Source organism: Condylura cristata, unplaced genomic scaffold, assembly GCF_000260355.1.
Source record: "Condylura cristata isolate star-nosed mole 26May11 unplaced genomic scaffold, ConCri1.0 scaffold00017, whole genome shotgun sequence".
Lineage (NCBI taxonomy): Eukaryota > Metazoa > Chordata > Mammalia > Eulipotyphla > Talpidae > Condylura > Condylura cristata.
The window spans coordinates 4,736,263-4,749,519 of NW_004567118.1; the positions used below are offsets into that span (position 1 = coordinate 4,736,263).

The 13,257-nt window shown below is 49.2% G+C and overlaps 1 protein-coding gene across 1 annotated transcript; it reads left to right on the forward strand.

Moving 5' to 3' along the window:
• The first annotated feature begins 1,133 nt into the window (after positions 1-1,133).
• GSDMB (gasdermin B) lies at positions 1,134-9,630 on the forward strand. Its single transcript, XM_012726045.1, has 8 exons — positions 1,134-1,359; positions 3,373-3,541; positions 5,502-5,685; positions 6,573-6,625; positions 8,218-8,373; positions 8,554-8,669; positions 9,023-9,093; positions 9,493-9,630. Exons 1-8 carry the CDS (start codon positions 1,134-1,136, stop codon positions 9,628-9,630), a joined length of 1,113 nt encoding a protein of 370 aa, XP_012581499.1.
• The last annotated feature ends 3,627 nt before the right edge of the window (positions 9,631-13,257 follow it).

Sequence of the window (13,257 nt, forward strand, 5' to 3'; positions counted from 1 at the left end):
CCCAGAACCCCCATTTTTGTGAGCAGCGGAGACCGGAGGAGAGGTAGGTGGTCCCTGAGGTGGGCCCGTGGGCTCTGGGCTCTGGGCGTTGCCTTTTCAGGTCCCCAGAAGAAGCCCTAGACTGGGAGTAAGGTGAGAGTCGGCCACCATGATGGTGACAGGGATAAAGAAGGGTAGTTGTGTGAACAGGGCCAGCTGAGGACCGAGGGGAAGGTGGGTGGAGGTAGGGTGGGCAGGGGAGCCCAGAAAGCTTATGAGGGGGTTATTTTTGCCAGAGGAAGGAGACAAAGGCACCGAAGAAATGGGGGGAAAGCTCAAGAGGCAGGAAGTGTAGAATCACCAATGGAAGGGGCAAGAGTAAAGAGGACTTGGGGTAAGAGAGCCTGTGGGGTGTGGCGGGACACACTGAGTGGAGGTGGGGAGGGAGCAGCCCTCTCCATGGGCCTGGCGATGGGCCTATGGAGGCCCGGTGCAGCTGGACACTTGCCCCGGGTGGGGACTCATTTTATTTTCCCACATGTAAGGGGCCCCCAGAAGGTGACCTGGACAGGGCAGAGAACTGGGGTGGGGTTTGTCCAGGCCCACAGCTCAAGGAGGGGCTCTCACACTCCATGCTTTCTCTTTTGTTTCCGCTGAGGCCCACCCACCGCTATCTCATTGGGAAATGGTTGTGAGGGGGCACCCCTTAAGTCATAACAGAGGGAAGAAGTCACCAGTTGGTAGTGGGGGGCAGCCCTGCACTTATCCCTCTGGGGCCTTGTTCAAGAAAGTGGGTGCAGGTCTGGCTGGGCGTGGTGGACCCGCCTTCCCACCCACACCCCTCTAAACAAGGGGCCAGTCTGCTGAGCCACGATGTAGAGAGCATGTCTCACTTTCTATTTTGGGAATCACGGCTCCTTCTTTCCTCTGGAGGGTTTCAGTGAGGGGCCCAGAGGAACCGGCATTAGTGACAGTCACCCCTCCTTAGTGTGGGGTGACCACACTTAGAAATGGGAAAGGCAAGTGATGCGGGTCCTGGTGTCCTTTGGCTCTTCTCAGGCCTTAGGCCACCAAAGGTAGAAGTTTTTAAAACCTGAACTGATACTTTCCAACATACTGAAACTGACATTCTTTCTCCATTTGGCCCAGGAACAATGGGCAGTGTATTTGAGAAAGTCACAGAAGTTGTGGTCAAAGAAATGGATGCTGGAGGATCTATGGTTGCCGTCAGAAGCATTGCTAGTTCTGACAAATATAGATGCTTAAGTCTGGTGAAGAGAAAGAACAGTGGTTTTGGATGCCATTACTGCGACACAGGCCTCACTTTGATGGACATACTGGAGAGGCAGGAGGGTGATGATGTGGATTCTAGTGCCCAAGGTCAGTATGAATCAGGAGAGCTGGTCAGCATGAGGCTTTCGCGGCTCCTACTGCACCCCACTCTTCACTCCCCATTGCCATCAACCTAGTCACCCAGAGACATAAACTGGAATTTATATGTCCATGTGCACATAACTCTTTTGGGTAATGCACAGAACTGCACAGAAAGAAGGGGTGCAGGATATGGAAATTTATTTTTATCGTAAGTAAAAATACTTTACTATTTCCAAGTAGCTTTCCTTTCCTATCCCCCACACTCTTTGTAAATAATTTGCTTTTAAATTAGCTGGGAGTCTTCTCAAGTGTTCATATGTTGTTCAATGGTTGAGAGAGGATGTAGGTTTTAGACCTGGGGGTGCGGGCTGCAAAGCCTGCCTTGCTGCTTCCAGCTGGCACACCTCAGGACAAGTTACTTTCTCTGAGTTTGTCTCTTCATCTGCCAACTCTTGCAAGAATCAAATGAGATAAATGATGCCCATCAGCTGTCACCGGGGCTGCCCGGAGTGCTCCCAGAGAAAGGCACTCCGTAAGAGTCAGCTGCGCTCCTGCTGCTGGTGCTGGTCACGTCAGTGTTATCCCTTCCTGGGGATCATGACTGAGTGGAGTTGGGGTGAATAGAGCTCCCCAAAGGCTTTTTAAGGACTCTGTTCTACCCCTGCTTCCCAGCTCTGCTGTTCCTGGGTTTCTAGGGTGCCAGAAGCCGGGTAAGTGTTGTTGAGCCCTCACTTGGGCCCTCTGCAGGGCACTGCCCAGCAGGCGCGTGTTCCCACCTCTTACTGAGTCTCAGCAGATTCGAGGAAGAACCAGACACGGTGCAGTTTGGAGCACCTCCTTGCACCAGACAGGGCGTCTGTGACCCACGTAGCGCGGCAGACCTCTCCTGACCCGCCCGCTGATCCCCTCAGCAGTGCACTTTGTTAATCTGTCTGTCCTGCTCCCCACTCTGTCTCTGGTGAAGCCTCTCACCGCCCCTGCGCCTCTGGCCTGTACCCCAGTTCTGTGTGCATAAATAAATAAATCTTTAAAAAAAATTAGTTTTCTAAATAATCATTCTGTCTATGGACCAGTTCACTGTAAACAGAAGAAAACTTTAAACCAGGACAAGGAGGTGTGCTATGATTATATTACTCTCCAGGAGCAGGGGCAAACATTTTTTGATTGTTAAGTTTTTTGAAGGGAAAGTTTGTTTGCATAAAACAAAATTCAGAGGCCGGGGCGAATACAAACATCTAGAAAATCCTTCACAGTGAAGTAGATTGGTAGTTTCTATTGATTTCAGCATTTTGGCCTACTCCCTTGTTATGTATGTTATTTTTAAACTATATGGTGCTAATGAGGTGGTTTAAATGGGCTTAATATTAATTTCCTGATTGGCCGAGGCTTCTGATACTTTAGCTTTACTTTTCCTTGTCTCATTTTAGCCTCTCAAATGGTTAACTAGGACTAGCTCACACTCAGGGAGCACTCGTCAAGTGCTTACGTTGCCTTATTATTTTTAAAAGATTTTATTTATATATGCAAACAAGAACAGGGTACAGGCCAGAGGTGCAGGGGTAGGTGTGAGAGGATTCATCAGAGTGGGGGAGCAGAACAGGCAGACTGACTGAAATACACTGCTGAGGGGAGTAGTGGGGAGACTGGAGAGGTCTGCTGGACCTGTGGGTCAGCTGCCAGGCTGGCACTGTGTCTTTGTTTAACCCCTGCACCACCAGGGAGGCCCTTAGCTGCATTATTTTATCTTATTTCCATTAGCACAGGAAACAGGCATTCTTGATAATCCCTTCCATAAGTAAGGTTAAGTGACTTATCCTGGCTTACTTGGTATGAACATGGCAGAGCGGGGCTAGACCTCAGAGAGTGACCCTATGATGGCCCTGTGGAGGGCAGTCTTTGCTGGGGGAGCTGAGGAAGGGAAGAGGCGTTGGAGGAGAGGGCAGGAGGGCTGCTCCAGGGGGACTTTCCACAGAGATCTTCTGGGTGGGGCTCAGTGATAACTTTACCTTTCTCTTGCAGGTCCACTTGCAGGTATTTTGCATTGTCAAAAAAAGGTTAACATGATCGTGTCAGGGGTGTGTTGTGAAAAAATAACAATTAGAGGGAACTACAAAAATTCCCAGAAACAGGAAATTAGTATAATGAGGGACCGCACACCCCAAGAATATCTGAATTCTCTGGAGAACAGGTGAGGCCGGTGGAGAGCAGCAGTGGGCGGGGAGAGGGGAGAGCCCTCAGGGCACCCAGGCTGCTGGAGCTGCTTCCCCACTCCTCCCCGCTCTCCTCAACTCCCTGCTTTGCTCCAGGGTGCCTTGCTCCCACCTTCAGGGGCCTTGTTCCTCTGGGACCAGCCTCAGGAACACTTGGAGGCCCCCAGCTCACTCCATCCCCCCTGTGCAGCATCCAGGGTGATTTGCTACTCAGCCTTGGCCCAAAACCTGCTGGTTAAAGCTGCCACTCTCCTGTGCTCCCACGATGAGTCCCCCAAACCTGTATTTTGTGCTTATCTCACTGGTCTCTGTGGCAAGTCAACGCTTTCCATCTCCCTCTCCTCACCAGACAGGGATCAACTCAGGACCCAGGGCTGATTTTCTTGACCACTCTGTATCTACTTATTAAACTCCACACACAGCAGGTGTCAGGCAAGCAGAGTGGTGAAGCACACTGAAGTCAAAGCACCCCCTAGAGTAACAAGGTAGTCCCCAGGAGAAGGGGAGGTTCCAGCTTCCCTGCCCCACCCAGGAAGGTAGAGCTGGAGGAGAGGAGAGAGGAATCAGGAGAAGAGACTGAGGAGGAAGGAAGCAGGATGGGGAGCCTGAAGGAGGCCTGAGGCCTGAGGAGGCACATGTTGCAGAGACACATGAAGAAACTGCACTTTCTTCTTGGTCCTGGACTGGTTGAACAACAACAGACATGGGTGAGAGAGCAGTGGGAGGATTCACTAAGGCAGCGATTATCCTGATTTTGATTTTGCTGTTTTCCTCCCAGACTTGTCAGACCCATTTCTGACCCTTTTCTACAGATGCCCGCCAGAAGGAGATAGATTTAGACCTGTGGTGAGGTTGCAGGCCTTGCTCTGGGCCAGTCCCTTTTGGGTGGTGATGGAGGCAAGAGAGGCAGCATAAGACTGAGTCACACAAAGGGATGGGTAGAAGGGGCTAGTGCAGCAATTGGCACAGCCAGAAAATCAGGGCACCAAAGCCAGGATGCCTGGTGCCCAGATAAAGACAAGGACATGGAGATAGAGATGAAGCTCACTAGGGAATCTCTGTCCTCTCAGATTCTATTCAAAGTCAACAAACCTAGGCTCACAAGGAGTGAGGCCCTCCCAAAGAGAAGCTGTCTCTATGTGGACAGCAAGGGGCAGCAGTCCTCTGCCCACCTGTGCCTATGCAGGTGCTTCTTTCCACCCACTGTCCCTCTGCAGGGCAGCAGCCTCCTACCTTCCTGTGACCTGTACCATGCCAGGACTTCCCTGCACTGACCTCCCTCAGGGATGCCTCTTCCTAAGACCGCCTGCCTGCAACTATGCAGGTCTCTCCCTGCAAACCTGCCCCATTCGGGGAAGCTCTTCCTGCCCACTTGCACCTATCCAAGTGTCTTTTCCTCTCCTATTTCTTTCTAATAAACTTCCTCTTTAAATATAACTGAGTCTCTGTCTCGTGAAGAATCTCAGTGTACTGATGAAAGGGGTGAAACCTTTCCCAGAGTGAACCCAAGGACCCCAAACTCAAAAGACGATATCAGGTGGACTTTTACCTACGAGGGATGGGTAACTTCAGGTGCCTGATTTAGAAACCATAGTCTTTGTCTTTCCTGTATTGCACACTCATTGTATTAAAGTTTCTTTCCATGAAAGGTCTTACATGTTTTGTCTTGATGTGGCGGATGACAGAATCCATTTAGAGCAGACAGGTTTGGGGGTTCAGGGATGCCCCTCTCTCCCTGCTCTGCATCACTAGAACATTCCTATACAGACAGCCACCCTGCTCCCACCAGGACAGCACCAGCCAGCACTCACAGAGGCTGTGAGAGAGAAGCACTTGGGTTAATTAGGGACTTGCTGATGGAAAGGGAGCAATGTCACGATGTCACAGGGAGTGGGGCCCCTGAAAGCCTGCATTCTCACTTTTCTCTTCAACCTCCAGGAAGCTGAAGGAAAATCTACCTCCTAAGTTTAGGAAAATCCGCAGAATGAAAGAAGACCTGTATTTGGTGACAGAAACTCTGAAGAATGAAAAGCAAGAAACCCTGACAGACAGCTGGGCATACAAATTTTGGGGCATGTTTGATTTCTTACCTCTTGGTCTTGGAGTCAACTACAAGACCAAAGTAAGCACCCTGGAGGCAGGGGCTGGTGTACCCATGCAGGTCGGAGCTGCCAGCCCAGACTCCAGGCTCTACTTTCAGCTCCTTGGCCTTGCTAGGATTCCTCTTCTGGCCCCCAAACAGGCTGTGTGGCCTGGCTAAGTCCCTCCCCATTAATTTCTAGGGACCCCTGCCCCTTTTTACTTGCTTCCTAGCGCATAGCACTTCCCACGGTTCATAGCTACAGGGGTGGGTTTTTGTTTGTTTGCTCACAGTCTCCCTTTCTGGAAGGCTGGGGGGCAGGTCCTCAAGACACATTCCTTGAGTGAACAATGGAAACAACTGAGTGGAGGCCAGATGTGGGTTCAGTTTCAGCTCTGCTAGATTTTAGCTCTGAAACTGGCTCACCCACTGACCCTCCCTGGCCTGAGCGCTTTCATCTGCATAGTGGATCATTTATCTACTCACCAAGATTGGGAGATCAGGTAAGATAACTATGCAAAACACCTCAGTCCACTGGATCTCCTCTTCCCTAGCGCTCGGTGACCATCGCTGCCGATTTAGTCCTGGCTTACTGAGTGGAGCAGCTCTTCTTCCATGAGGAGGGGAAGATGAGTAAGCAAGGCCTGGGAGCAGGGAGGGGCCTGAACTCAGGTGGGGCCTGTCAGCCTGGAGGGGCCCAGTCAGCACAGGGGTGGGGGGCGGATCCGAGGAATAGGAAGGAAGGTCTGATGCTGATCCTGGATTTGTTCCACATTCATTCCTCCCTAAATGTGACTCCCCATATAATCATTTTGGTGGAGTAGCAGGGTGTGGGGACTGGGGAGTGACTAGAAAAAGGAACTCATAGAGAGAACTGATCTTTCTGATGATCTTTTCATTTTCTTTTTTCCCCCCCTTTCTTTTTTTGTGTTGGTTTAGATATTTATGACTCGGACCAAACAACCTCCTTCCCAAAAAGTGAGTGCGCTTCTGAGCCTCTGGGCTCTTGTTCATCATTCCCAATGGGCAAGGATAGCCTGGATGTATAGACTTTTTAGGGTGAAGGATGTAGCAGGGCGCATCCAGGGGCGGGGTCCATGGTGAGGGCAGGAGAAAAACCAGCCTGGTAGAGACGCAGACGGGGCTGCACGCTGCCTCGGCCTTCCAGGCTCCAACCCTTGGGCTCGCTGGCCTGCGGAAGGCTTGTTGCTTGAGGAAGCTCTGAGTGCTCCGGTTGTTCTCACAGGACATGGCTGTGGAGGAGCTCTGGACTGGGTCAGCCCAGGGCCTAGTCCTGCATCTGCACCTATCTAGCTAGCTCTTGAGTTTCTTCAGACCCCATCATCCTGGCTTTAAATGAATGTGTTCAACTCGAAGAGTCATGAGCTTCTGCCTGTGGCCTCCTCTGGAATTTTAGTTTTTTCCTGGATCCTGAAAGGACTGTGCTACCTTAGAAGCTTTCAGAAAGGGGCAGAGAGAAGTCTAGATGTGGTAGAAAATACAAGAAGCTCCTGGAAGTTGTAAAGTTGCCGGTTCAGTCCTAACAAGGTTTTGTAGGCTCAGTCACCCTAAAGTCCCGTTACAGAGGCCAGCTCTGCCCTGACGCAAATTTGTTGAGTGATGGAGGATATGCTGAGCCCTCTCTGGGCTCCTTTCTTCACCGGCCTCAGCCGTAGCCCTCCAGTGGAGGCTGTGGGAAGGGCTGCAGATGCAGGCTGGCTCTGTGTGTGTGCCTTGTCATTTATGCACAGCGATGCAGGCTCCCTGGTGCGGGCAAGGGCATGGAAACTTCCACCCCTGGGAAGAGAATGTCCATGGGGGCTGGAGGGAACCTGAAGACGCTCTGTGATTCTTCTTCCTCTCTTTGCAGAGAATGATGGTTCAGCTCACACAGGTAAGGAGCGGAGCCAGCTGTGTTCAGGCTCATACCTCTGGGCTCAAGGACTGCGGCTGGGCTGGATAGCTGTGTGTACGGTGTGGGGGTTCCAGGGGTGGCAATGGGGGAGATGGCAAAGGCACAGCCCAAAGCCAGTTTCCACTCAGTTTTGGAGGTTGTACCTGTTTCCTCTAAACACAGTGGTTCTTATGTGGGGAAACTTAAGACTAGTGATGCTTGGGGCCCACCTCCAGTAAGGCTGATTTAATTGATTGGGGTATGGTGGGTGTCAGGATTTTCAGTCACTCCCCAGTGATTCTCATACACAGTCCAGGCTGAGCATGTACTCCAACTGTCCTCTACACCCTCACTACCTACTCGTGTGGTCCAAAGGTGGCACATTGAATAGTTAGGACTATTTCCTGGAGGTGGAGAAGAATTTGGGGTTGGTGCCAGACTGGGGGGGGGAGGGTGAGCTGGAGAGATGAAAGGGATCAGGGGGAGGCAGTGATGGTGGGTGTCTGGGAGGAAGGATGCTTCATGTTGACAGAGTTGGAAGAAAGGAAGATACAGAGGGGTGGTCTCCAGCAGAGGGGGAGGCGATGGCCCATGGCCGTGGTGGGAGTGGGGTAGGGAGAATGGGAATGGAGCCTTTGGGCTGGGTGGGTCAGGTTTTCAACTGCTGTGCCTACAGGGAGGGCCTTGCATTCAGAGGATACCAGAAACCTGAAAGAGAAAGTGGAAGACATGGAGGAAAGCCTTATGGATCTGACAGAGGCAGAGAAACAGGATGTGCTCAAGTGCCTCACTAACTGCCTCAGAGATGACCAGAGCTGCAGAAGCTACAGCAGAGAGTAAGAGGTCCAGGAAAGAACAGGGCAGAGAGAGGGAGGAGCCAGTGGGGAAGAGACCCACCAACAGAGACATCCCCCAGTCAGTGCTCACCTCCCCCATCTCCTGGCCCAGGTGTCTGAGGCCCTGTTTTCCCGGGAGGAGGAAGAGGAGGAAGAAGAGGAGGAGGAAGAAGAGGAAAAAGAGGAGGAGGAAGAGGAGGCAGCAGTTACTCTCATACTTTGCCTCTTTAATGATGCTGGGATCTTGATAGAGAAGCGCGCGGAAGCCATTCTGACCGTCCTGGATGCCTTGATGGGTGAGTAGTGTCTGGATGTGTGCTGGCATGGCGAAATGCTGAGCCCACAGAGGGGCCTGGGGACCCCCTTCTTGAGTGGAAGGGGGCAGACTTTGTCCTTTACACATTGTGAGTTATAGAACTTTGCATTTCAGAAACTAGTCACCTCCAGGCTAGGGGTGGGGGGCTTGTCCCCCTTGGCACCTGCAAGCCAGGAGGGTCGCAGAGCCCCAGCAAGGGTCCATTTGGAATAACCAGTATCCAACACTCCCACGGGCTCTCTGGAAACGCCTTGTCCTGGTCCAACCAGAATTGAAGCCCTGTGCCCCTGGGGGTCTCTCCTCTCTGCCAATCACCCTCTTTAATCCCTTCAGGGCTATCTGAGGAGCTGCAGCTCCTGGATGACACTCTACAGAAGGGAACCTTGCCCCAGTTGAAGGAGCAGGTAAGACAACCTGGCTGAGGGCCCTGGGTCATAGAGGCAGTGAAGGCCTTGTCTTCAGGGACCCAGAAGCCCTGGGGTGCTTCCTACTTCACAGTTCTCTGTCAGCTCCCATCTACAGTGCCAGTGTGTGGCACATCCCCGGGTATACAGTTTCCAGAATGATCTTTGTGTACAGGTGAGAGAAGGGGGTGGTAGAAAATGGTTAGTCCTGGAGCGGCAGTTGGTACATTGTTGAATGCCCAGACTGATAGGCCGGCAGTGCCTCGGGTGCCGAGAGGGCAGGAAGCCACAGTAGGCTAATACACCCGCCACGCTTCAGGATAGAGCGGCTAAGTAGTTCCCATTTCGGGTATATTCCCTCACCTCTAGCCTTTAGTCACTTGGTGTGTTTCCTTCCAGGTGGAGTCTCTCCTGGAGCGGTATGAGGGTGAGCAGCCCCCCGATGTGGAAGCTGACAGTGAGACTTCCAGACTCTGTGCCCTCTATGTTGCTGCCGCCATCATGGTGCAGCTGAGTGCTTCCTCTGCGTCTTCCTAACTGTTTGTCTGTGCGTTCCCACAAGCCCCAGTGTGTCCATCCTCACTAGCCTGCAAAATGATGCCTTTAAGAAGTGATTACACCCCCACTCACTATGGGACAGGGGCCCCAAAGTCTGGAGCACATGCAAGGACTTCTGATTAAAAGTGGCAGATTGATCCCATTAACTTTCTCTCCCTCTTGAAACCTCACTGCACGACTGTAAAACAAAAGGGAAAATATAAACCCACAAGAAAAAAGAGAATGAAGCAGCAGATAAAGATTCCAAAAGACCTTTGGAAACTACCAAGCAATAAAAACAAATTCAAGTCAGGAGGCGTGAGAGTGAGGGGTGTGGAGGGGTGTGGGAGGCAGCTGCTGTTTTTCAATGATTTACAATGTTATGTGTCAAGGAAATATAGCAGAAATTTTAGTAATGTTTAGTATTTTTAGGATAATGCAATTAAAAGTAAAAAATACAATCTTCATAAATTACTTTAAATATCTCAGTATCTCAGAATCACAGTAAAGGTGCTCTATGACCTCCCCTCCTCCCGCCAACATAATCACTGCCAGCATTTGGGGTCTGTTCACTTTTTTCCTATGTAGCAGTGTTTAAAATGATCATTTAGACATGAAATCAGGATGATGGAACATAAATCTGTTTAGTGTCTTTTGAACTATAGGTTGTTCATTTAAATTTGTATCAAAAAATAAATTTGTGTCAATATTATATGCAGTGTGTCAATATTATATGCAGTGGGAACTCTTCTATGGGCCTTTGGAGTGTGTATTGGTCAACCACTTGGGGAAATAGCTTGGCAGTATCTACCAGGGCTAAACATCTCCTTAGACCCACAACTCTGCTTCCTAGGCATGTACTTGAGAAAGGCGTATAACTCCTCACCAAAAGACACGTATCACAAAGTGTTAACATAAGAGCCCCTGCTGAAAGCCGCTGCCCAGTGTGTCCAGTAACATTGGATAGATGCATACACTGGTGTACTCCTTCAATAACAGCACAAATTACCCCCACACCCACCACATGGATGACTCTCTCAGACTCAATGCTGAGCAAGGGAAGCCGGAGACAGAACATTATGTATGCCCATTATGAACAGAACATTATGTATCTCAAGAAGAAGGTGCTAAACAAAATTAGACATGCAAGAGACTTAGTAGAGGAATAATAGCCTGCAAGGAATAAGGGGGGGGCAGGAATAGGCATGGCCAGCTTCAAATCCCAATGCAGGTGGAAAACCCGTGAAAGGAGAGGCAGGGGGAAGGGCCTAGCAAGAGAGGCTGACTGTGCAGCTCTAAGCTCCTCAGCCAGCTGACCTGAGAGGTATGGCCACGACCCACCAGGCTCAGACCGCACTCAGCTTTTGGCTGGCGCGGGCTGGGGAAGCCGGGCCGGAGGAGCTGTGTCTACAGGGTAGCAGCGAAAAGTTTTTCTTCTTGCAGCAGGTTCTGGAGAATATCTGAATGGTACCTCCATGACTTCTACATCCTGCAATTCTACTCACATGTGACTCAAAACAAGAAAATCTACCCCATGGGATAGAAGTCAAAACAGTGGTTGTCTCAGTGGAGCAGTACTGATGGGGAAGTGACATGAGGGAAAGTTCTGGGATGCTAGAAATGTATAGATTCACTGAACTAACATTTGAGATCAGTATTGCTTAAGTACATTTTACATTATAAAATATTTCTTTTTAAGGATATAGTGTCTGACTCCCTATAAATGAAGTGAATTAATTGTCCAGCAATTATTAATACATGTCTATTTTGCAATGTGAAAGTTTCTGGAAAATCTTTCTAAGGTTTAGAATTGTTTGCTTTAGGAATGCCTATGATTTTGAAGACATTTGGGACACATACGTTTCATAAGGCTGGATCAACTCCAAAACTGCCAGTTGTCACTAAGATTTCTTTTTTTCTTCTCTTAAGAGTCTCAGCAAGGGAATACTTCTCTGATGGAGAATAAACTGATCCAGAAACTTGAGGCTCATATTCAAGCTCTCTTTTTTCATTTCACAATTCTGATTCCAGGGTGAAGTTCAGTAATTAATGGTATAAGTCTGTAAGGAATTCCTTGTTCAAACAACTGAAACCGGTGATAAAGAAAGCTTTGAAATGGGGACAGTGTGAGTCACTACTTGAACTTGGAGAGATGGGGGAGACTCCACTTTCCTGCTTGTTCTTTAGAACTCTTATTTTTAGCAATACCCACATCTGATCACTTTATACTCCCCAGTCTGAGCTAGAGATGCCTGGACACTGTTCTCACCCTTGTTGGAAAGGAAACCCATTTGGAGAACTACTGGCTAAGTCATCTTACGATAAATAAAATGCTATGGAGTTGGGTGTCAACAAGTCTCAGAGACGGGAGAAAACTACTTTGCAATAAACAAATTGCGGAACATACTGATTTTGCTCCTAAGATGGAAGAGAGGGACAGTGAAAGGAGATGGAATGGAGGAGAGAAGCAGAGATGGAGAGCGGCTGAGACTAGAAGTAATGAGAAGTGGTAAGAACATCTAGGTTGTAGACAGGTGGAGAACATTCAAGAATGGTGGTGGCAGGCTTGTTCCTGGTAACAGTAAGCAAGGTTATTTCCTTCAGCTCTCTTGTTGGGGACCGAGGCCGGCATCTGGCGTCTGTCAGCAGTCATAAAAAGGTGAAATGGAGTCCGGATAGAGAAAAAATCCGGGTTGTAAAAGGCATGTGGGAAGAACTCCCTGCTCCCACCTTTTCCTTCTTTTTCTTTTCTCACCCACCTATTATCAAAACACTGCTACATGTCTAGTGTCCATTGGCCTTCTCCCTTCCTGGCATCCCTCTCCTTCTGTATAAAGCTGAGATAAAACCCAATAAAGAGCTCTCTCTTTGTTCTGCTACACGCGTGTGACTGCTTCCTTTGTTCGCCGGACCTGGGGCCCCGAATCTCTGGCCTTGCTGGTCAAGGTCCCCCACACTCTCTCATGGAAAACAATTAAAAATGCAGACAATTTAAAAACATTTATAAACAACACCTAACTGCTGACAAGATCATCAAGCAAAAATTAGGTGAAAAGGACACCCAGGATGGAAAGTAAAGTATCAACACTGACGTGAATTTGCCTCAGGTGAAGGAGGTTGAAATTTTCAAACTGGACACTTCAGTTTGGCCAGTCCTGTGAGTCCAGAAGTCAAGACCAAGGAAAAACCCAGAGTGGAGAGTCTACTAAGAGGAAATCTTTCCCATGTTAAACAGGAATCTTAAAGGGCTACATTATTAAGTCAGGGGGATTCGGCTCTTCCCACCCCCAGGAGACTATAGGGATAATTCTTGGTATTGAATGAAGAGGTTAAAAAGAAAATGAAAAAAAAAACAAACAAAACTGAAATATTATGCTCATAGGCCAACCTGTTTACAAAACTTGGTCTGGATTTGCATTATCTGATTGTTTCACAGACTCTCAAATTGCAAACTCAGTTTGAAAAGGTCTTGGCTTGAGCATTTTCCCAGATGCCTATCAGAAACAAACTTAAATGATTCCTGAAGAAAGTCATTTTCATTTCCACAAGGCAATTTGTTTGTTTGTTTTTTAAAGATTTATTTATTTGTGCATACAGAACTGGGGTACAGGTCAGAGGCTCAGGGGC